Here is a 25,670-nt window from a genome sequence, read left to right as displayed (position 1 = left end):
TGTACCTGTGAGTGTGTCTGTGCGTACGAGTGTGTGTGCAGTGTGCACTCGTGATGCGCGGGTTGACTCATAACCTACAGTCCACGCGGATACCGCGGGCAGGACGGGTTTAGGGTAATTCAATATAGTGTGGATAAAGGGCGGGTGGGTTGAATAGAGAGAAAACAATACCTTACAAAATCCATAAATGTATCATTCTTGTGCAATTTATATTTGCAGACCCATGAGCCACTGTTCAGTTTTATTCATCAAAGTTATCCATCCCTGATCTATAGGCTAATAGAGTTTTTCTCTCTCATTATTTTAGACTATCTGGCATTAGTGCACAAGCTTAAGCTTTAGGGCCTAACTGTATGCGTGCCAAATAGCCTACACACCAATCGCCAAATGCTTTGGGGAACGGGCAGAAAAAGTTCAGGTCAATCCACTGAGGCAAAAAGGGCAATGTCGGAGTTTAATTCAATAAGAGAAAAGCTGTGAAAGTGAAGGGAAGTAATGTTTGGGAAAGATTGGTTGTAGTGCTAAAAGAGGATGATAGCAATGCAGGCTATGTTATGTGTGATGATTGTGAGGCACTAAACAAATTCAACAGTCACAAGACAGTAGACTTCAAATAGGCCTATGGCACGTCAAGGGAATTGTAGCCTGCTGTTCAAACGGGTTAAATGGAAAGTGAAATCTGGACCTCACATAGCCTTAAAATTAACTCCTGCAAAATTAACCACTTCTTGCAGTAAAATAATAACCTACATCAAATGTAGGCAACATTTTGACTTGGGAACAGGAGTGGAGAAATATGATTTCTTTCTTTCAGCATCTTGAGAGAATGCTAATGCTCAGTTAGATACCATCTGTAGAGGTACTATATTTATCAGCATCATAAAAGATGATAGTATTTCAACCACATAAAATATGCATTCAAGCCAACCTGAAATCTTATCAGAAACATGTTGGATTGTTTTCACAGCTTTCTATTTCCTACAGATCAAACTGATGTCATTTTTTTGGGAGTTACTGCATTTTCTCCCGGTCCCTAAAGGTCTTTGCTCCATGAAAGAATTTGACAGAGAAAACTTTACCGATGTCAACTAGATTTAAGCATTCATTCTATCGATTCAAGACATTATTCTGGTGAGCAAGGGTTTATTTAGTCTTCTAGGGCAACATATAATGACAGAGGAGAAGCTGCATGGATCTAGTTGACGAACAAATAGCCTACCAAACTCTTTCTGCAGTCTTTGACTGTAGCCTATAGAGCATTTTCTATATTAGCGGGTTAGGGTCGGGTGCGGGCTTAAGATTTTCACTTCATCACATATAGTCGGGTGGTTGTGGATTATTAGCAATTACGGGCATGTGCGGGTGAACAAACAGCTAACCACTAGTGTGCACCCTGTACCTGTGCTGAGGCGATGCTTAACAGGCTGGTGGTGTGGTAGCAGGGCTTGCTGGTCATGCGGGCTGGGAAGCCACAGACAGTCTGCAGGCTCTCCCTCAGGTGGGATAGGAAGGAGCCGAGCACCCCCTGGAGGTCCACCCTGGGACAGCGCTGCACAGGCTCAGTCCGGATACAGCTCAGAGGGTATCTGAGCAGACTAGTTACAGGTCCAATGCATCTGTTTTTATCTCAGTAGCAAATTATTTCTGGATAACAATTACGTACCCTACTGTGAATGTTTTCAAATAAAATGGTAAACAAAAATAACTTCTTAGAAAATAGCAATTTCTCAAGCAAGATTTTTGCTAGGACTGCCTGTCTGAGTAGGGAGGGGAAAACTTAAAATGAGCTGTTACTGGCAGAGGTTTGGAACTCTCTTTCTTATTGGTCTATTAACCGTTGACTGGTGATGTCACCAGGCAGGCCAAAACTTCATCCCACCTAAACAGGCTGAAATGTCATGCAGTCTTTTCAAACAGCTCTTACACTAAAAGGGCATTATCAACATTTTCACAATATTATTCAACCTCATAGTGTGGAAGTATATAAACTCAGCAAAAAAAGAAACGTCCTCTCACTGTCAACTGCGTTTAATTTCAGCAAACTCAACATGTGTAAATATTTGTATGAACATAACAAGATTCAACAACTGAGACATAAACTGAACAAGTTCCACAGGCATGTGACTAACATAAATGGAATAATGTGTCCCTGAACAAAGGGGGGGTCAAAATCAAAAGTATTTATTTATAGCCACCAGCTGCATTAAGTACTGCAGTGCATCTCCTCCTCATGGACTGCACCAGACTTGGCATTTCTTGCTGTGAGATGTTACCCCACTCTTCCACCAAGGCAAGTTCCCGGACATTTCTGGGGGGAATGGGCCTAGCCCTCACTCTCCGATCCAACAGGTCCCAGACGTGCTCAATATGATTGAGATCCGGGCTCTTCGCTGGCCATGGCAGAACACTGACATTCCTGTCTTGCAGGAAATCACGCACAGAAAGAGCAGTATGGCTGGTGGCATTGTCATGCTGGAGGGTCATGCCAGGATGAGCCTGCAGAAAGGGTACCACATGAGGGAGGTGGAGGTCTTCCCTGTAACGCACAGCATTGAGATTGCCTGCAATGACAACAAGCTCAGTCCGATGATGCTGTGACACCCCGCCCCAGACCATGACGGACCCTCCACCTCCAAATCGATCCCGCTCCAGATTACAGGCCTCGGTGTAACGCTCATTCCTTCGACGATAAACGCGAATCTGACCATCACCCCTGGTGAGACAAAACCGCGACTCGTCAGTGAAGAGCACTTTTTGACACTCCTGTCTGGTCCAGCGACGGTGGGTTTGTGCCAAGTGAGCAACCTTATCGCTGGTGATGTCGGATGAGGACCTGCCTTACAACAGGCCTACAAGCCCTCAGTCCAGCCTCTCTCAGCCTATTGCGGACAGTCTGAGCACCGAAGGAGGGTAGGTGCGTTCCTGGGGAACTCGGGCAGTGGTTGTTGCCATCCTGTACCTGGTGTGATGTTCGGATGTACCGATCCTGTGCAGGCGTTGTTACACGGTCTGCCACTGCAAGGATGATCAGCTGTCTGTCCTGTCTCCCTGTAGCGCTGTCTTAGGTGTCTCACAGTACGGACATTGCAATTTATTGCCCTGGCCACATCTGCAGTCCTCATGCCTCCTTGCAGTATGCCTAAGGCACATTCACACAGATGAGCAGAAACCCTGGGCATCTTTCTTTTGGTGTTTTTTCGAGTCAGTAGAAAGGCCTCTTTAGTGTCCTAAGTTTTCATAACTGTGACCTTAATTGCCTACCGTCTGTAAGCTGTTAGTGTCTAAAAGACCGTTCCACAGGTGCATGTTCATTAATTGTTTATGGTTCATTGAACAAGCATGGGAAACAGTTTAAACCCTTTACAATGAAGATCTGTGAAGTTATTTGGATTTTTACAAATTACCTTTGAAAGGCAGGGTTCTGAAAAAGACCGTTTCTTTTTTTGCTGAGTTTCTAAAACACAGGAAAATCTAGTTTGCCTGAACTGGGCCTTTAAAGAAACGTAACATGTTCACTGTCTGGATGGAGCTCACTTTAAAAGGACCCATCTGGGATTGGTATATCCATTTTTGGACTTTTAAATTAATGATGTATAGCCATTGATGTTTGAAAAATATAATTTAGAAATTCCTCACGAGTTTAGTTCAACTGTTGTACCCCATCAGAAGCCAAAATATAAGCTTGTTTTACTCCATTATTTGTAAACAATGTAATTGCCCCTTTAAGATTAATTTAAATGTATGCCAAATTTGAATGAATTTAAAGAGTGAACACTGGCTTGAAGAACACCATATGTGAACCATTTTACACGGCTTGTTTTGTTATTTTCTCTCTCCAGATTTCGATTATTGTTTAATTTTACAGCCTATCAAGGGACAAATGCTGGTTACAAGCAGTTACAAGAAAACACTAACTGTGGCTTATCACAATAATAGTTGCATGAGTAGACATAAACGTGACAGTTTTGAGTCAGTGTAACAACATAACAGTCAACAGGTTGGCCAAAGGCAGATGCCTCCGATGGTCCCCAATCCATACTATAGGCTTAAAAGGATACGTGAACAGCCTTTCTCCAACCAGTTTGAAGTATACGTTGCAATAAATCACTTCTTCCTCATCAATTTGGGGGAGTTGGTAGCCATACTGAAAAATAAGAAAAAAACAAGGAAGAAGTAGTAAGGACAAATACATTAACTGTGTGCGAGTGTGTATTGTGTGTGTGTTTATAAGCTAGCAGTGTCAAACAGAAGGGGTGAGTAGAAGAGACAGCAAGGGAGATTATTTGTTTGTGACCCGTCTCTGGATGTTAAGCACTCACCCAGATGTGACGACAGACCAACACCAACACTAACGTGTCGAGCATTACTATCAGCCAGCTGTCCCGTCCATTTGTTCTATCCACTGGCCCAACCCCACAGGCCAGTGAGGCTTTGGCAATGCATGTTTATCATTGGTCATTTTAGGAGCAACGGGACCTTAATTAACAACATGATGGTAGGTTAGGCAGCGTGGGTGTGAAATCTGATGGCTTGTTTCCAGCCAACGTTAGTGAGTCATACCGTCATTCTGAAGGGCCAAGTCCACAGTCAAACACTGTCACACAAACTCACACGCATACAGGCACACTCAAGCACACACACTGCGCCGGGCCAAGTCCATGTTTAGTTGCTGACAGATGTTGACAGACAAGATGTGAGCAATGGGATGTCATTCACCGCCTGTCGAGTTTGATCCTGTGGTTGAAGTTAGAACAACAGTTCCCTGGAGTAGTATACGTGTGTGTGTGTTGTGTGACGCCAATGTGAGTTTGCATTATTGTTGACATAACAGAAATCAGTTGATGCCAAATAACTTGACATGGTTGTGACACTACATATCATTTAGGTAAGCTAGCAAGCAGGCGTTATGCCTAGCCAATTACAGTAGGTAAGCTATTAGTGAATTAGTCTGATTTTACAGTGACACATGGTTCACTAAAGTGAGCTTGACCCAACCTGGAATCATAACCTTTAACTAGGGCCCAGAGCTTTTCCTAGTCAGGTAACGTAGTCAGGAAAAACTTGTAGTTATGACATATGAGATGTCTCTTTTATGGCAGCTTTATGCAGCCCTTATGAAAAGTAGTTCATGTGAAGTGTAACTTACCTAGCCTGGTCTCAGATCGGTTTGTGCTGTCTTGCCAACTCCTATGGCCATTGTCATGATAGTGATTATAGGAGTTGGCAAGACAGCACAAACAGATGTGGGACCAGACTGTAACCTACCAAACTGCTCCAGTGATTCTGGATATCAGCGTAGCACTGGAAGGGGCTCTCGGTGGGCATCCGGTGACTGATGCTGACGATCTGACCCCTTTTCATGCTACACACAACACAGACGGAAGCTATATATCAAGTGTACCTATAACATATCAGTAAAGACATACAAGATTGACAGGTTGTACAGATGTCGGACCTTCATTTGGATCTTAATTTGTCAAATCTTAGTCAGTTTTGCTACAGCAGGAAAATAATCCCGCAGCAACAGGAAACATGAATTATTATTTGATTATAATTAATGGACATGTTTGTAGGGTTTGATATATTTATCTTAAGGGAAAATCAAGTCTGAAATTTCAAAGTGAAAATTACAAACTTCAGAAGCCTTTTTAAACCTCAAATGAAGATCCTAAACCTATACCTATATTCTATTTTGATCAGTTTTGGGCTCAATTCCATTTCAATTCAGTAAATTCAGGAGGTAAACTAAAATTGCTAAATGCATGTTCACTTCCTGAATTGAAATGGAATTGAGCCCAACCCTGATTTTGATGTTTTTACGTTTTATGTTATTCTCTGTTCATACATAAGTATTCAAGTTCCATGACATATCAACAGTTCAATCCAACCTGTCATCGCAATGTTTTTTTCCCCTCCATTTATGCCATTCCAGCCATTACAATGAGCCTGTCCTCCTATAGCTCATCCCACCATCCTCCACTGGATTACAGTGTCTTTGTTTTCAAACTCCTGCCTGTGTGCACGTACCTGTGTACAAACCCCTGCCCGTGTGCTCGTAACACTTGTTATTATGAATACAGAAAGAATCTGCATGGTGCTTGCAACGCTAGGGTTGTGTGCTCGATTCCCACAGGAGAAGTGGGAATGAAGTATGAAAAGTATGAAAAAAGTATGAAAATGTACAGTGCCTTCGGAAAGTATTCAGACCCCTTGACTTTTCCCACATTTTGTTACGTTACAGCCTTATGAAAGAATCCTCAGAAATCTACACACAATAGCCCATAATGACAAAGTGAAAACAGGTTTTTAGACATTTTTGCAAATGTATTAAAAATACAAAACAGAAATACCTTATTTACATACGTATTCAGACCCTTTGCTATGAAACTCAAAATTGAGTTCAGGTGCATCCTGTTTCCATTGATCATCCTTGAGATGTTTCTACAACTTGATTGGAGTCCACCTGTGGTAAATTCAATTGATTGGACATGATTTGGAAAGGCACACACCTGTCTATATACGGTCCCAAAAGTTGCAGGGATGCAAACCGGTAAAGGCCCAGAAAGGTGACACTTATTTTTTTTGCACTGAAACATGCACAAAATCTCTGCTAGTGGGAAATGCAGGTTTTAACTAATTAAATAGCAAAGAATATACGAGCTACATGATCAGTCTCTATGTGTAAAATAAAACATTTAAAGAAAGCAATCCAATCTTATTTGTTGCCTAGACTTTACTGCAAATGACACTCAAGTCTTGAGAAAAAACAATACACTAATATTGCAGTTAGCCATGACAGCCTTTATAATAGAACGCTTGTGACCACACACGTCTAAATATTGCACTTGGGGAAAAAATATCTTAAAGTAGAAATAGAATGAAACAAATAGGCGTTCTATTTTTGCTCTATTATAGTGGCCACTATAATAGACATTGATCAGGTGCACAAGGCTACATGTGTGCAAAAGTAAAAAATGTAATTATCCCCCCTCACACACAAGTGTTATTGTCAAGTTCAACACAATAAAAGCAATATCTTTGGACTACACTGCACATTATTACATTGTACACTTTCTGCCTGTGAACATCTGTTCTACAATGTGCCAGATACCCTTTGTTGACATAATTGATCTCTTTCAGGCAGAGACTACACCTGACATAGCCCTTTTTATCCACTGTATTGAAAAAGTGAGAAAGAGGGAAAGTGTGTGGTGTTCCTTTCACCTCTGTCATGACGTGGGCCTTTCAGGGTATAGATCGCAGCATCCCCCTCTTTCTCTCTCTCTCTCCCCTACACCCAGGTTCTGTTATCTCAGGTCATAAATTCCTGGAGGAGACTCTCTCCCCCTGGCCATGCAGAAAGAGAGACACATAGAGAGAACAAAGGATTTCACATGGCAAATTGGGAATTTGATACAAAATGTCCACTTGTGAGAAGGTGGGAATGGTCTGTGGACACTCAAAGGACAGGTATGACGAGTGTGTTTCATTTGGTGACCATTTGGTGAGGAGAGGAAACACATAACTACAGTATATCTCTGAATATGTAAATTTCTCAATTATGGGGTTTGTATATAATTCTTGTATAAAATTAATGAGTAAAGATGAAACTATTTGTGAAATGATGTAAGCTGACTGTAAACCTTTAACGAAAGAGAATTGTATTCCCTTTAAAGATTAACTAAGTCACTGGCCCGCCCCCATGAGCACAGACATGATCTGGCATCATAGACCCGCCTTTTCTATTGTTACGAATAAAACCTTATCCTGAGGAAATCCTCTTCAGACCACGCGTACCTCGATGGACACAGAGGGGGCACAAGTTGAGTTTAGACCACAAAACCCCCAGTTTAAGCTCAGGTTGCAATGGTTGTTGAATTCCTAACCATACCACGTGGAGCATTGGCTTCACGGCGGGAAACGGTTAAACTCTGAGACTATCGATCCCGACAGAATAAGAGCAAATCTTAGATACTAATTACTAGTCTGCAGCTAGAAATTATGTCACCCTGGGATGCGTAGACCGACAACTGCCGAAACATCTATTCTATGAGAACATTTCTGAATGGTACTCTAAAGACTTTGATCTTCAGGGAGGCAGAGAGAGAGACGATGAAGAACTGACTCTCCAACAGAAGGACTGACGATTCCAACAGAGATCACGACAACACACTGGGCGTAAATATATATTGATTGCAATTATTCCCGAATGAGTGAGCGTTCATGTGCAAAGGATTAGCATTTCAATTAATATAATTATCAACTGTGTAGTGACTGCTTTTGTCTTTCCCGCCCTCATCAGTCCACACCCACTTCCCTTTGTCCACCAAGCCGTCATATCGGCTTAGCCCACTAGGGAACCTCCCCTACCATTTCCTTGTAACCATATCTACTGTTTGTTTGTTTATGCATTTCTGTGATTATTTAGTTAGTTAGTAAATAAATGATTAAGTCAATTGGTATATGGATGATTCATAGTAAAGGCTGGGTTCGTGCAGATAACCAACAATTTATGACGTTTGGAATGAGACTAACGTGAGGTAAAGAATAATTCATTAATTAGAAGACTAATTGATCAGATATTAAAATATCTGAAGAGTTAATTTAGGAAAATTATAACTTTGTAATCTGAAGATTTTCCTTGGTGCCCGACTTCCTAGTTAATTATATTTACATGATTAGTTTAATCACGTAATATAATTACAGAGAATTGATTTGATAAAATAACCGTCTTCACTTTAATGATGCCAAAGCACGACACCTCTATAGTGGCATCCAGCATAAACCAGGCCCAGCTCAGCTACACTTGATCCCTGAATCCACTTGTTTCACAAGCAACGCCTCATTTTCACCTAATTCACTCTTTCTGAAAATTAACCACATACTGTCGAGGGAAAACATTAGTTCACAGATAGTAGTTGGTTCATTTGCTAGTTAACATTTCACACAGATTGCCAGGGTCCAGTAAGCAACTAATGCGTTATAACTTGAGGAACGGCAAGGAGTCGTATACCAGTTAATACTATAGCCAATTGGTTAGGTTACTAACGTTAGCTCATCTGATGTTGTAACGTTAGCTAGCTGTCAGACTTTATTAGCCAGCTATTTTCACACCAAAACTCACTATTTGATCAGTTAGTTGGCTAATGTTGCTGAACATTTCTCTTGCTAGCTAATGCAGAATTCGATCCAGCTAGCAGGATATCTTAACAATGTTAACAATAATTGTTCCACCACACTTTCTCCCTCACCTCAAACTTTCCAAATGCCAGTTGTTTTTCAGTTGAAGCTCATGAAGTCGCTTCATCACCTTCTCACCCCGTCTCCGTGGTCAGGCTTCTCACTACCTCTTTGTTATCGTTCAGGGGATGCGCTTCTGTAACTTGCAAACTGCCTTTCCAATCTCTGCTGTCTTTCCAGAGCAAATTGGTTGTTTCTTCAGTAGCATGCTGCATTCTGTTGTTATGTGAACGATTGGCTGAGCCTTGGATACAGACAGTTTGCTCCAAACGCGCATCACTTGTTCGCTTACAGCCAGTAGTGATCCAAAGCCCCCCCCCCTCCCACTGCACCAAAACTTTTGTCATAGAATCTACACAAATCACTTAGGTCACCTATTTTGGATTCAAAACAGCGAATTTCGCCGAAAGGTGATTAGTTTGCAACCCTGCACATTTGACAGTGCATGTCAGAGCAAAAACCAAGCCATGAGGTCGAAAGAATTGTCCGTAGAGCTCCGAGACTGGATTGTGTCAAGGCACAGATTTTGGGAAGGGTACCAAAACATTTCTGCAGCATTGAAGGTCCCCAAGAACACAGTGGCCTTCATCATTCTTAAATGGAAGAAGCTTTTTGGAACCACCAAGACTCTTTCTAGAGTTGCCGTCCGGCCAAACTGAGCAATAGGGGGAGAAGGGCCTTGGTCAGGGAGGTGACCAAGAACCTGATGGTCACTGACAGAGCTCTGGAGTTCCTCTGTGGAGATGGGAGAACATTCCAGAAGGACAACAATCTCTGCAGCACTCCACCAATCAGGCCTTTATAGTAGAGTGGCCAGACACAAGAAGCCAGTCCTCAGTAAAAGGCACAAAACAGCCCGCTTTGAGTTTGCCAAAAGGCACCTAACTAAACAAGATTCTCTAGTCTGATGAAACCAAGATTGAACTCTTTGGCCTGAAGGCCAAACGTCACATCTGGAGGAAACCTGGCACCATCCCTACGGTGAAGTATGGTGGTGGCAGCATCATGCTGTGGGGATGTTTTTCAGCGGCAGGGACTGGGAGACTAGTCAGGATCGAGGCAAAGATGAACGGAGCAAAGTACAGAGAGATCCTTGATGAAAACCTGCTCCAGAGCACTCGGGACCTCAGATTGGGGCAAAGGTTCACCTTCCAACAGGACAACGACACTAAGCACACAGGCAAGACAACGCAGGAGTGGCTTCGGGACAAGTCTCTGAATGTCCTTGAGTGGCCCAGCCAGTGCCCGGACTTGAACCCGATCAAACATGTCTGGAGAGACCTGAAAATAGCTCTACAGCAACACTCCCCATCTAACCTGACAGAGCTTGAGAGGATCTGCAGAGAAGAATTGGAGAACCTCCCCAAATACAGGCGTGCCAAGCTTGTAGCGTCATACCCAAGAAGACTCAAGGTTGTAATCGCTACCAAAGGCGCTTCAACAAAGTACTGAGTAAAGGGTCTGAATATTTATGTAAATGTGATATTTCAGTTTTAAATGTTTTTTACATTTGCAAAAATTTATAAAAAACAGTTTTTCCTTTGTCATTTTGGGGTATTGTGTGTAGATGGATGAGGGAATTTGTTTTAATCAATTTTAGAATAAGGCTGTAACCTAACAAAAATGTGAAAAAGTCAAGGGGTCTGAATACTTTCCGAAGGCACTGTCTAGCTACAGCATATTTTCAGATATTATAAGTTTCTCTCTATAAGCACTCTCTACTGTAAGTCGCTGTGTATAAAAGTGTCTACCAAAATGTGATTACGTGACCGCTGTGAAATTGCTGAGTCTACCTTTAAAAGGAAAATAAAATGTGTCAAAGTGCTGACCTTGGCAGAATGTAACACCAGTTGCTAGACATGGAGGTCTGGATAACAGCATCTGGCTGGCTATGGAAGTTCCTCAGGACCGTGGGAGGGATGTCAAAGTCTGCCAACTAAAAGTCAACCATACAATCCTTAAAAAGTAAATATTACAAAGTACAACTAGAGATAACTAATGAGAACCTAAATAGAATGCTCTGAGAACAAATTATTATAATGACAACCTGATGAATGGTTAAGGTAGAAATACTTGATGAAGGTGTGTAGTTTGTTAACTTTTTTGGGATAGGGGGCAGCATTTTCACTTTTGGATGAATAGCGTGCCCAGAGTGAACTGCCTCCTACTCTGTCCCAGATGCTAATATATGCATATTATTATTACTATTGGATAGAAAACACTCTGAAATTTCTAAAACTGTTTGAATGATGTCTGTGAGTATAACAGAATTCATATGGCAGGCGAAAACCTGAGAAAAATCCAACCAGGAAGTGGGATATCTGAGGTTGGTCGATTTTCAACTCAGTCCCTATTGAATGCACAGTAGGATATGGATCTGTTTGCAATTCCTACGGCTTCCACTAGATGTCAACAGTCTGTAGAACCTTCAATGAGGCTTCTACTGTGATGTGGAGCCGGATGGGAGCTGTTTGAGTCAGTGGTCTGGCAGAGAGCCAGGTCCTGGTCACGCGCATTTCACATTGCTTCTCTACAGACAAAGGAATTCTCCGGTTGGAACGTTATTGAATATTTATGATAACAACATCCTAAAGATTGATTCTATACTTATTTTGACAAGTTTCTTCGACCTGTAATATAACTTTTTGAAGTTTTCATCCGACGTTCGGCTGGGACCTGCACGAGCGTTTGGATATGTGTACTAAACGTGCTAGCAAAAGTAGCTACTTGGACATAAATAATGGACATTATCGAACAAAACAACAATTTATTGTGGAACTAGGATTCCTGGGAGTGCATTCTGATGAAGATCATCAAAGGTAAGGGAATATTTATAATGTAATTTCTGATGACTCCAACAGGCGGAAATGTATTTATATTTTCTGAGCGCCGTCTCAGATTATTGCATGGTGTGCTTTTTCCGTAAAGTTTTTTGAAATCTGACACAGCGGTTGCATTAAGAACAAGTGTATCTTTAATTCTATGTAAAACATGTATCTTTCATCAAAGTTTATGATGAGTATTTATGTTATTTGACGTGGCTTTCTGCAATTTCTCCGGATATTTTGGAGGCATTTCTGAACATGGCGCCAATGTAAACTGAGGTTTTTGGATATAAATATTAACTTTATCGAACAAAACATATATGTATTGTGTAACATGAAGTCCTATGAGTGTCATCTGATGAAGATCATCAAAGGTTAGTGATTCATTTTATCTCTATTTCTGCTTTTTGTGACTCCTATCTTTGGCTGGAAAAATGGCTGTGTTTTTTTGACTTGGTGGTGATCTAACATAATCATATGTTGTGCTTTCGCTGTAAAGCAATTTTTTTTTTAATCGGACACGATGGGTAGATTAACAAGATGTTCATCTTTCATTTGCTGTATTGGACATGTTAATGTGTGAAAGTTACATATTTCTAAAAAATATTTTTTTATTTCCCGCGCTGCCTTTTCAGCGGAATGTTGTCGAGGGGTTCTGCTAGCGGAACGCATGTCCTAATCAGGTTTTAATGTCTGTCTGGCAGTGTGATGCATGGTACAAGATATTGTGTTAGGGGGGAAACAATTGCCAGTGAACGTACTTCTGTTTTAGCAGTGTTCTATGGAATATCAGACAGTGAGACAATAGCTTTTCTTTACTGCAATATTTAACAGATGGCTGTGTGTGTGTGTGTGTGTGTGTGTGTGTGTGTGTGCGCGCGCGCACGCGCGAGCGCGAGTACGTAGGGGTGTTCTGACTGGCTGCTGGGCTCACCCTGATTGGAGGGAGTCGGACAGTGTTGGCCTCCACACTGACACACAGCTGGCTCTCATTGGCACTCAGCTCCATCACTGGCAATGGAAACATAGAACCTTGTCATTCTGCTGGATTAGAGGCCGGTAACACTTCATTTTAAAGTGACCTAAATAACCCAAAATATAACTCAGTATAATTCCATCAAATACATATGATGAGGACTGTACAGTACAGGGGCGAATCCTAACATCTTTCTACTCAAGTAGATTTTTCACTTAGTCATGCCATATCAATGTCAGGTGAAAGTTTATATGTACAGTACAGTCCTGACCATATGTATTTCGACAGTAAAGCTATACTCCAGCAATTTGAATTGGATATCAAATCAAATTTAATTTGTCACATGCACCGAATACAACAGGTGTAGCCCTTACTGTGAAATGCTTACCTACAAGCCCTTAACCAACAATGCAGTTCAAGAAATAGAGTAATGTAAATATTTACTAAATAAACTAAAGTAAAACATTTAATAAAAAGTAACACAATAAAATAACAAGGTAATTTGTACATGTAGGTAGGGGTAAAGTGACTATGCATACATAACAAACAGCGAGCAGCAGCAGTGTAAAAACAAAGGGGGGCGGGGTGTCAATGTAAATAGTCCGGGTGGCTATTTGATTGATTGTTCAGCAGTCTTATGGCTTGGGGGTAGAAGCTGTCAGTATCTGGTGTGACCACCATTTGCCTCATGCAGCGCGACACGTTGTCCCACTCGTCTTCAATGGCTCTGCAAAGTTGCTGGATATTGCCGGTAACTGGATCAAGCTGTCGTACACGTCAATCCAGAGCATCCCAAATGTGCTCAATGGGTGACATGTCTGGTGAGTATGCAGGCCATGGAAGAACTTTGTTTCAGAACATTCTCTAGCAATAGCTTTGGTTGACGTTCCTGCAGTCACCATGCTAATTGCACGCGCCCTCAAAATCTGAGACATCTGTGGCATTGTGTTGTGTGACTAAACTACACATTTTAGAGTGTGCTTTTATTGTCCCCACCACAAGGTGCACCTGTGTAATGATCATGCTTTAATCAGCTTCTTGATATGCCATACATGTCAGGTCGATGGATTATCCTGGCAAAGGAGAAATGCTCACTAACAGGGATGTAAACAAATCTGTGCACAAAATTTGAGAGAAATACGCTTTTTGTGCGAATGGAAAATGTCTGGGATCTTTTATTTCAGCTCATGGGATCAACACTTAACATGTTATGTTTATATTTTTGTTCAGTGTAGTAAGTAGTCTAGCAGTATTTGGTCCCAAATCGCGTGAACCCAATGACTACATCAAGATTGTGACAACAAACTTGTTGGGTGCATTTGCAGTTTGTTTTGGGTGTATTCTTTCCAATAGCAACTGAATGGGGAATGGTATCTGGAGTAATTTTCTTTGTAAATGAGCAGAGATGTTTCTGAACACTTCTAAATTCATCCTGATGTTGCCATAATTCAGATAATACATGAATGGATCATGAATAATGATGAGTATAAAAGTTACAGAGGCTACGACAACAGATGCTAACCACTCACCATGACGAAAAACTGGAAAGTTAGCATTTTTTCAGGGGTATCATCTTTGTGCCTCTGTAACTTTCTCACTCATCATCATTATCTCACTCATGATTTTTTTATTAACATGGCAGTATCCAATGAATATAAGAGTGTTTATTAGCCATCTTCTATTTTCACAACTCTCAATTAAAAGGTGGCATTCTGTACTGTCGCCTCATGAACTAATTTGATCTCAAAAATAAAATTCTGGAGTAGAGACACATCTTTATATTTAGCGTCGCTGTCCAAATACATCGTGAGAACTATTTGAATTGACTATTTGAATTGACTATTTGAACTGACTAAGATTTGTATCTTACTGAGTAATTAACAATAACTCAAGAGTTAAGCCTAATGCACTTGGTTATAGCAACTAGAATTGTCATTTTAGCCTTTCCACTTTGGAAACCTTCAACCCAGAGCCATATATAGTATAGTGACCTCTATATCTCTATTTATGGCTCTGCGTATGCCACTGTGGTTCGAGAGCTAAAGGTTAAAGGCTTTGAGAAATAGCTCAAATAACTTCTAAACCAATGTTGTAAAGGATACTGAAAGTGTAACAGCTGATCATTCACACTCAAACACCTACCAATGGCATTGAGCTTCTTCGAATCAGCCAGAAAATCCCTCCCTAAAAAGTGAACAAGATCAATAGACATGGTTAAGTAATCAAACCTACAGTAGTGTTGTTGCAGTACAATGTAGTTGGATTAGTACTAGTCATCTATTGATGAGTGTGTGCGTTTCTCTCTGTGTGTGTATACGCGTGTGTGTGTGTCTCTCTGTCTGTCTGTGTGTGTGTGCGCATGCATATGTGCGTGTCTACGTGTGTGTCATTCTGGCAGCCATGAAAGACTAGATATAAAATAATAAAGTTGGCAAGGAAGGTCGCGTTTAGCACGGAACAAACTCCCAAGTCGAAGGACAGTCTGGCCTTCCCCCGATGTGTTATCATAAGACATGGACACACTTATGTAAAACAGGTTTTGGAGGACCTCAGATACATTTTCTCTCTTCTTGGCCAGGCTCTTGAGAAGGAGTCATAAAATAATCAGCTTAATTTATTTATAGATTATGGGGGCTGGGGGGTCTGCAAGAGAGGAAACGGCAGTAATGATGCAGCATTAATGATAGCATTACTGTAGTTGTCTAAGCAGCGCTATTCTCAAAGTCGTAATCTAAATAACTGCCAGACAGGCTGTTCATGGATCCCATCAATTCAAATAGCGGAATATGTTGGAAGGCAACAAAAGGCAATCCAGGTTAAGTGCAAATCACTTTTTCTCGTTTCAGTCAAGGGCAAGAAAACATTTGGAAATAGACAGCGGCCTGTGTGTAGGCCGTCATTGTAAATAAGCATTTGTTCTTAACCGATTTGCCTAGTTAAATAAAGGTTCAATAAAAAAATGAAAATTGTACTCGTCATCTATTGATGAGTGTGTGCGTTTCTCTCTGTGTCTGTTTGTGTGTGTGTGCGTGCGTGCGCGTGTGTGAGACGTGTGTGAGTCTCTCTCTCTGTGTGTGTGTGTATGTGTGTGTAGCGCCCTGTGTGAACTCAGAATCAAATACTCACTATCATATCAAATAGGCCCAAGGTGAAGGTAATGGAGGGTGGTGTAACATATTTGCAGAGTCACTGCGATTATAGATATGCGTTCTCAACAGGTCTGCGATTAAACAGTGACCTTTGCAACCGCCTAGCGAAATCACTTCCAGCTAGAAGCAAAATTTCACAAAAGACGGAAACAATTCAATGTTATCAGGCCCAAGAGAATGGGACATGTAACAGTTTATTAACTATCCCCTTTTCTTACTTTGTAAATGACAAACGCTTAAATTTGATGATGAGCCATAAAAAAGGGCAAGGGAAATACCAGGGATTAGGGAGGGGCTTTCAAAAGGGGCTGCAGTTAGGGCCTGCGCTAGGGTAAGGGTTAATGTTTTTAAAAAGTGAGACTAGGGTTATGGTTGTGAAAAAGGCTGGAGCTATGGGAAGGACTGTGTTTGCACCATTGTCAGATTACTAGTCATCTATTGATACCACTGTCAACTTTCTACAGCATGGCTGTTTCTGGGGTTTGTTACTGTGTAAATGTGAAATTCCGTCACCCATGATGGATGAGTTTAAAACAATACAATTTAGAAAGAAGGCCTACTCAATCTCCTCTCCTAGATAAAACAGACTGGTGATAGGCTAACTACTGTATATCATAATAACTAGCCCATAACAATATTACTAACTTAAAACAGTACCATTATATTAATTCCATATTCCTATATACAGTACTAGTACAAACCAGCAATAAGGAACTGTCCGACTTTGTTCCAGTTTGGAGCCAGCCTGCTGGTCAAGGAGTAGGACAGACAGGTCTGCAGAATACCAGGGAGAACCCTCTGAGGAGAGCCCATCTGCCCAAACACAACACAGAGAGACTACATGTAACTTAACTGACTAGACGGGACAGCATCCACCCGTCTATGATACAGCATTCTATATCAGTGATTCTCAACCAGGAGACCAAGTACTGAGCCCTGTGGGGCCTCAGTGAGCTTTCAAGGGTCACAAGAAAAGCAGGGCAAGACCTCTCAAGTAGTAAATAACAGAAGTAAGAACAAAATATCTCACATTTCATGGAAAACAACTGTTTGACATGCAATGATATTTAAAATGTGGATGTGGATAATGAATGTAAGACTAGCATACTTGTAAAAATGTATCTGAATTGGTTTCTAAACTTGGTCAAAATTGCAGAAGTAATGAGTGAAAGTGGATGACAAGTAGGCCAGCCCAAGCTTACCTGCAGACTGTGTCGTTGTATATAAGCTTGTACTATTCCTCTTTTAAAAAAGGGAATCTGTTGGGGGAAAAGTTTGAATTCAACAATATGAAACAAACAATTATTTGGTCAAATAAGGGATCATTGACTCTTCTGATAACACACTCGGTTAAAAGGGAAGATTGTTAAACAACTGCAACACAGTCAATGATTCACCAGAACTGTGTGTGGAGCACTAGTGAAAGCAAATGGAGTGCTGGAGCAGATGCACAATGTAGATTACATGTTTACATGCAATTAGGAAGTTATTGGTGTTTCACAAATAGAAAACCATTGATTGTTTTTGTTTGAAATTAAGATTAAAATATGGAGAACCCGTTGTTTTTGTAAAGCAGCTCAAACCGTTATACGCAGCTTAAAATGATATTACATTTGGACAAATCTATTATTTTGGCTACAATCCAAAAGGGGTGAAAAAAATGAGTGTTTGGAATGCAGACCAACTATTTTGGGTTGCGTGCAACAAGCCTCTGCACGATATGTGTAGGCACGCACACACATACGTTACACTCACTCACACATCACACATTTCAAATTTTCTCACACACTATTAACCTGTTTACATCATCCATTTAAACCAAATAACGTATTTCAGAGGATGAATGAATGAAAGAATACCCTTTTATGTTGCATTATGCTACCCATTCCATATAAGATTATTAAACACTACTATTTAATGAGTTACAATGATAGATTAAGCGAGAAGCCGATTTTGCAATCGTGCAATGTGAAACGGGGTAAATCCTTCCTCAAAATCCCTAGAAAATCCAGGGTCGTGTTCATTAGGGCATGCAACGGAAACTGCTTTCAAACTTTTTGCAACTGAAATCGACAATGAGCGTTTCTTATAAGTCCAGGAAGTCCTTTCCCATTTCAGTCCATTGTCTTCCATTTGGTGCCTGATGAAGACAACCCATATATCTCCCTCTAAGAAAAACAAACCATTTCCTATGACTGGAGAGTCGTGACAGAGCCTCCCTTGCGTGCACACCTGGTTGGTGTCATGTTACATGGCATGTGAAGGTGGTGTTTAACTCACTGTGCACTTACATAACCTCCAACAATTGGTAAACAAGCCAGATCAAAGGCTCCAATGACCTGCTTTAGTGCAGTCATTGGTAATCATACTAATGAAAGTGTATGAGACAAAGTATACAGGGGAACTACTGACAATACTGAGTAAAATACATTTCACAGAATTCATAAATGCATGATTTTCAACTGATTGGTTCAAAAAGTGTATCATCATCTTACTCAGATATTTGCAGGAGAAAACGTATTGTGTTGGCTGGTTGCCACAAGTACATTTTGCCAAACATTAAAACCAGAAGTAAATTCTTGTGTAACTTGGTCAGCTGCCTGATTCATTTCTGTGTTCAAACGTGTTAGAAATTGAGTGTTCCGGCAAAAATGAAGTCTTCACCCTCGCAAATGGAAACTCCAAAGCACCCCCCCCGAAGCACTCGTGTGCAAGCGGTTTAAGCACCGCCTTCGCCCAATCCTGATATGTCCAAATTACCAAACATGAAAACCCAAAAACTGGAGCTAATGCTGCTCGGATATCACACATCCCATTCAGTCCTGGCAGATTCCCTCGGTCTACACTCAGAATCTTCCCACGGGAGATTAGTCTGTCTGTTTCGTGGACTATTAAATACGGACTTGAGTGGACACTTACCGCCATCACCATTGTGATCTCTGAGAAGCACCCCAATACCGGAGAGGCAATGATGTCTGCATACAATAACAACAGCTCCCTGAAAGTGAATATAGGAAAGTTAATTCAATTGGTCCGCTTATTAACCTGAGAACAGCAACAATGCACTTTAATACAATGTAAAAAGTTGATTTTAAACTAGAGAATAACTGTGCAATCTTTCTGTGCATCCTTTCTGCACCTCAAAGGTTTTTATAATTCATTCAAAAACAACCTGAGTTTCTTACAGAAAGATAAATACATTACCATTGGGTTAAGAAGAGATTGGGCATTTTGAGGTTTGCCGTCCTTTAATTCATCAATCAAAAAATAAGAACCTGTATTTATTCAAGCAACCTCCAAGCAAACTCTGAGCAGCTGTCTCACCTGCATGTTTTCACCTGCTTGTTTCTCACTTCTCCGTCATCAGACTGCAAGGACAGGGTGACACAGCACAGCTTCCTCAGGTCAGGGAGAATTAGAAAGAACAGGGACTGCTCTCCACCTTCAGTTCCACTCATCCTGCTGAAAGACAGAAATATAATTGAAAGGGTCTTAGGCTGTGTCAAGCAATGAACAATTCCTCTGTTGGTACAGTGTCCTACAGTGCCTTGCAAAAGTATTCACCCCCCATGGCATTTTTCCTATTTTGTTGCCTTACAACCTGGATTAAAATAGATTTTGGGGGGGTTTGTATCTTTTGATTTACACAACATGCCTACCACTTTGAAGATGATAAATATTTTTATTGTGAAACAAACAAGAAACAAGACAAAAAAACTGAGAACTTGAGCATGCATAACTATTTACCCCCCCAAAATCAATACTTTGTAGAGCCACCTTTAGCAGCAATTACAGCTGCAAGTCTCTGGGATATGTCTCTATAAGCTTGGCACATCTAGCCACTGGGATTTTTGCCCATTCTTCAAGGCAAAACTGCTCCAGCTCCTTCAATTTGGATGAGTTCCTGCTGGTGTACAGCAATCTTTAAGTCATACCACAGATTCTCAATTGGATTGAAGTCTGGGCTTTGACTAGGCCATTCAAAGACATTTAAATGTTTCCCCTTAAACCACTCAAGTGTTGCTTTAGCAGTATGCTTGGGGTCATTATCCTGCTGAAAGGTGAACCTCCGTCCCAGTCTCAAATCTCTGGAAGACTGAAACAGGTTTCCTCAAAAATTTCCCTGTATTTTGCGCCATCCATCATTCCTTCTGAATTCTGACCAGTTTCCCAATCCCTGCCGATGAAAAACATCCCCACAGCATGATGCTGCCACCACCATGCTTCACTGTGGGGATGGTGTTCTCGGGGTGATGAGGTGTTTATCACGATGTTCGTAATAATGAATGTCGGACCAAGGCACAGCGTACGTTGAGTTCCACATAATTTAATAAAGACAAAGACAAAACAAATAAAGAATAAACGAAACGTGACTAACAATGCAGTGCTAACAGGCAATTAAACATAAACAATATCCCATAACCCACAGGTGGAAAAAAATGCTACTTAAGTATGATCCCCAATTAGAGACAACGATAACCAGCTGCCTCTAATTGGGAATCATACAAATCACCAACATAGAAAATAAACCTAGAACCCCACATAGAAAATATAAACTAGAACTCTTTGTTGCCTCTCTGACTAATGCCCTCCATGCCTGGTCTGTGAGTTTTGGTGGGCGGCCCTCTCTTGGCAGGTTTGTTGTGGTGCCATATTCTTTCAATTTTTTAATACTGGATTTAATGGTGCTCCGTGGTATGTTCAAATTTTCTGATATTTTTTTATAACCCAACCCTGATCTGTACTTCTCCACAACTTTGTCCCTGATCTGTTTGGAGAGTTCCTTGGTCTTCATGGTGCTGCTTGCTTGGTGGTGCCCCTTGCTTAGTGGTGTTGCAGACTCTGGGGCCATGTGACAGATCATGTGACACTTAGATTGCACACAGGTGGACTTTATTTAATTAATTATGTGATTTCTGAAGGTAATTGGTTGCACCAGATCTTATTTGGGGGCTTCATAGCAAAGGGGGTGAATACATATGCACGCACCACTTTTCCGTTTTTTTTATTTTTAGAATTTCTTGAAAAGTAATTTTTTTCATTTCACTTCACCAATTTGGACTATTTTGTGGATGTCCATTACATGAAACCAAATAAAAATCAATTTAAATTACAGGTTGTAATGCAACAAAATAGGAAAAATGCCAAGGGGGGTAAATAATTTTGCAAGGCACTGTATGTTCCTGTCATTGTGCTCAAGGCTTCCAATAACTGTGGAATTGATGCCTTTGCAAGCATCTTTAGTGTACCGCTCTCTAACATTAACTTGCAAGTGATATTGCAGTGTAGGGTGTAACAGCTAGTGTGCCACACACACTGCTGGTGACAATCATGTGTAGCTAGATCAATTTGGTTTAACATTCTAGCTAGTTATAGCCTAACATTACCGAGCAGATGGGTAACCTCAAACCTATCTGAAGCAAGACATAATTTCTGTTTAAAAATGAACCTACCTATGAACAACCAAAACATAAACATGGAGTTGAAGCTAGCTAGGTCCTTTTTTTGTTGTTGATATGAATCATAAGGTGTTAAAGCAAATTGTAGAGCAGGTGTTCTCAAACTTTTTTGGGCTGGGGACCCCTTTTGTGATCGCAAATTTATCAGGGATCCCCTCACAATCAGAACACCCCTCGAGTGAGAAAAAATAGCATACAAGGAGTTTTACTCTGACTTCGACAGTGCATGGCCGGACAAACCAAGTCTCAGGCCCTGGGAAGGAACACTTTGAAGGCTTGGCATCGGAGAGAACATTTTGCACATTTCAAGCTATTGTGATTTCCTGCAATTCTACACATTTTGTTGCAGCTTTAAAGCACGCCACCAGAGGGCAATGCCAGCCCTATTTCCACGTAATTCCTGTTCTAGAGCGGAAATGTAGAGTAGTCTTCATTATCGCCAGGGGGCAATTCATTTTTGCAGCGCATAGTAAAAATACATGAACACATAACAATAAATATACACAAAAACAATATATACAGAAATATGTACACAACTACCAGAAATACTAGCTTATTGAGCAAGCTGATAGCAGCTGGTATGGAGGAGAGTTTAACCCTATTAGTTTATTTGCTCGTTTAGGTTCCACCTCTGAAGAATGACTTACACATGATACTTATAAAAAATATTCACGAATTGGGGGTGGGAAGGAACGCAAAGGTGATTTCCAATTGGAGTGGAGAAACATCAACAAATGGGGCACGGACAGCTGTCAGTGAAGCTAACTAACATGCTAACCTTATCTAGCTAACCTTATCTAGTTGTATTATCTCCAAAGTTTTGGCATTTTCCATAAATTGCGGCCGAGAATCCGCCATAGAAATAGTAATAATAATGAATAAGATGCTGTGGTAGAGCAAAACCACATCATCCCCTGCTCATGGTTCTCACAGGGGATGTGAAATGATAGGTTACAATGACTTTGCTCATGATGCATGTCGCAAATGACACCTAACAACACCCTGAGCGCATCGGACTCGAAACACTAATACAAATGTAACAACAGCACACCAAAATAGGTAAAGAGGTTCCTTGAATTTTCTTTTGCGGGCCATTTCATTATAGGACAGACACTTGTGGTTTCTAGATGCACCAACCAAAGCAGTGGAGCATGTAGTGAAGCAAAACTTTAGTGGTCAAAATCATTCATCTTGGGGTGACGGGGGAGAGAGGGTTTGAAGAACTCAATCATGTCACACAATTATACTATTTATATTTTTTTCAAATACAGACTAGCTCAAAAATAAGTGAAAATTGACAAATTATCCAATGGATTATGATCCTTTCTGGTTAAAAAAAAAGTGGAGCTGCAAAAACAAGTTTGCTCCCCCCTTTTAATTTGCTCGATGGCTCAGGCGGCCAAGTGGACGAAAGGCTGTTAAGGTCAGCTCAGTAGCGAAGATGAAGAACTTTGCAGCTGTTTCTGATTAATAAACAATGCCACGCTGGTGGGTGGTAACGAAACGTTGTCTGAAAAGTATTTGAAAGTCATCTAATAAGGAAACACAGCACTGCCAAGTATTTCCACAAATCTCCCACTTCGGATTTCCCACTTCAAGCCAAAAATATCACACTAAAACGACTTGTTGACTTAAATCGTTGTGCAACATCATGGGTAAGCTCTGGGCATCGTCTTTCAGTTGAAAAAAAGTCTACATTTCGCGCTTGTTGTACTTTCAAGCTAATATCCTGAAATTCTACAAATTTTGCCATGAGGCAGAGAGAAAACTTTGCAGTTTTAAATCTTAAATTGCAGTGCATTTATGTTAAAGAAAAACACCATTTTGGGAGAATACAAGAAGTATTGAGTTGAAAAATAGATAACTGGTCGAGTACTGTTGATACCAATATCCCCGTGAGCCTCCCAGGCCCATGTTGGCCAGGGTTAAGAACATAAATTGTAGATTAATAATATTACATTATATTGTATTGAATTACACCCTCTAAACTTATTTTGCTGATCCCTTGGCCAAAATGTGTTTAATTTGTCCTTAGTAACATTGATTCAAAAGACGGCGCTGATGGAGAAGGGCGAGTTCTTACGAGTTCCAACCCAACTTTGCTATTTAGTGTTTACCTTAACTTTTTGTATAGAAAGGTCATACTATTATCACATATGACCGCCAAGCACTTCTGGACAGGAGATTGTCAGTTACTAAGCTCGATCGTGACTTCAACTCTGACTGAGCTGTTTCCCTGTTCATACCGGACCCTATCTATTCCTTTGTTCCATGGGCTACCAAAGCGCCGCCCGCAAGCAAAGACGCAGTAGAAGAGCTGGAGTCCTGGTGAAAATCGAACGGCGCTCCCCTCCGTTCTATTGGCAAATGTCCAGTCACTCGAGAATAAGCTGGATGAACTTCGTTCGAGTCTGCTATCAGAGACTTGAAAAGCTGCAATATTATACCAGCTCTCACAGTCTCACGTCAGAATTAGACGTTCATCCATGCTTCTCAAACGTCAAATTTCAAAGTGTTTGAGGTTAAGTGTAGCGTTAAGTTCAGGCATTAACTCTAAATTCTTAAGGTTAGGCATGAACTCCGAATGGTTAAGGTAAGGGTTATAAGGTTTGGGATAGGCTTAAAACACACAAAACTTTCTATCGCTTGATTTGAACTTGCAACCTTTGGAATCAGAGGCAGATGCTTAGGCCCATGTGCCATCCCCAACACCATAAACCTACTTTAAGGTAACTAGTGGCCGTTTTACACGTCATCTCCTGACGTCCTCAGACATGGATGGACATCGAATACTGACTTGTATCACGGTTGACCTGGCTGGCAATATTATGTCTTACAGAGACGTGGCTGGATGATGACACGTAGTACTTAGTGAATTCTTCATGCTGCAGCATGATCGGACGGCGGCTTCAGGCAACTCTAAACGCATAGACGATGTCGTCCCCACAGTGACTATATGAACATATCCAAACCAAAAACCATGCATTACAGGCAATATCCATGCTTGGCTAAAGGCTAGAGCTACTGCTTATAAGAAACGAGGCACAGACATGGACGCATACAAGAAAGCATGCTACGACCTCCGACGAGACCTCAAACATGCAAAAGGACAATATAGGAAGAAGGTGGAATCTAATTACACCGGCTCTGACCCTCATCATATGTGACAGGGCTTGCAGACGATAACAGATTACAAAGGGAAACCCAGCCGTGAGTTGCCCAGTGATGCAGAACTCCCATACAAGCTAAAAGCCTTTTATGCTCGCTTCGAGGAATACAACACTGTGTCTTGCGTGAAAGCCCCTGTTTTTCTGGATGATGGGTGATCTCGCGCGCCTTGGCCGATATGAGCAAAATTTTTAAACAGGTTAACAATCACAAGAAATAACAGGGAGCGTTCTCAAAGCATGCACAGACTAGCTGGCAAGTGTCTTCACTGATCTTTCCTTGCCCCAGTCTGTAATCCCAACATGTTTCAAGCTGACCACCATTGTCCCTGTTCCCAAGAGCTCCAAATTTAACCTGCCTAAATGACTATCGCCCTGTGGCACTCACATCTGTAATTATGGAATGCTTTGAAAGGCTGCACATGACACACATCAACACCATCATCCCAGACACCCTGGACCCACTCCAATTCGCAATACCGCCCCAACAGATCCACAATCTCAATTGCACTTCACACTGCCCTGTCTCACCTGGACAAGAGGGGAAATAACTATGTGAGAACGGTGTTGATAGACTACAGCACAACGTTCAACACCATAGTCCCTGCCAAGCTCACCACCAAGCTAGGGACCCTGGGACTGAACACCTCTCTCTGCAACTGGATCTGAGACAGCTTCTACCCCCAAGCCATAAGACCACTAAATAGCCGTAAGACTGCTAAATGGTCAATTAATGGTTACCAGAACTATCTCTACTGACCCTATCTTGCGCTGACCCTACGCACACTCAGTAGACAATGTATAAACAAATACACACACTCACACTATACATTGACACTGCCACACAAAACCCG

At 41.2% G+C, this 25,670-nt stretch overlaps 1 protein-coding gene across 3 annotated transcripts in view; it reads right to left on the bottom strand.

Annotated features, from left to right (window-relative positions):
* lg27h18orf63 (linkage group 27 C18orf63 homolog) overlaps positions 1 to 25,670 on the bottom strand; it is a 34,453-nt gene that overhangs the window by 5,848 nt on the left and 2,935 nt on the right. For 2 of the 3 annotated variants that reach the window (XM_023972635.2, XM_023972636.2), the window contains exons 2-11: positions 19,515 to 19,652; positions 19,110 to 19,188; positions 17,393 to 17,449; positions 16,892 to 17,003; positions 15,184 to 15,225; positions 13,000 to 13,076; positions 11,070 to 11,176; positions 5,266 to 5,362; positions 4,059 to 4,144; positions 1,400 to 1,586 (exon numbers count right to left, since the gene is read on the bottom strand). In XM_023972635.2, the coding sequence (XP_023828403.1) occupies positions 1,400 to 1,586; positions 4,059 to 4,144; positions 5,266 to 5,362; positions 11,070 to 11,176; positions 13,000 to 13,076; positions 15,184 to 15,225; positions 16,892 to 17,003; positions 17,393 to 17,449; positions 19,110 to 19,188; positions 19,515 to 19,652 (982 nt within the window). The remainder of the gene's footprint in view (positions 1 to 1,399; positions 1,587 to 4,058; positions 4,145 to 5,265; positions 5,363 to 11,069; positions 11,177 to 12,999; positions 13,077 to 15,183; positions 15,226 to 16,891; positions 17,004 to 17,392; positions 17,450 to 19,109; positions 19,189 to 19,514; positions 19,653 to 25,670) is intronic. The other variant, XM_070435456.1, reaches the window with a different exon arrangement.

The sequence above is a fragment of the Salvelinus sp. IW2-2015 genome, linkage group LG27 (assembly GCF_002910315.2).
Source record: "Salvelinus sp. IW2-2015 linkage group LG27, ASM291031v2, whole genome shotgun sequence".
NCBI classification, from domain to species: domain Eukaryota; kingdom Metazoa; phylum Chordata; class Actinopteri; order Salmoniformes; family Salmonidae; genus Salvelinus; species Salvelinus sp. IW2-2015.
This window is presented reverse-complemented; position numbering and strand designations above follow the sequence as displayed.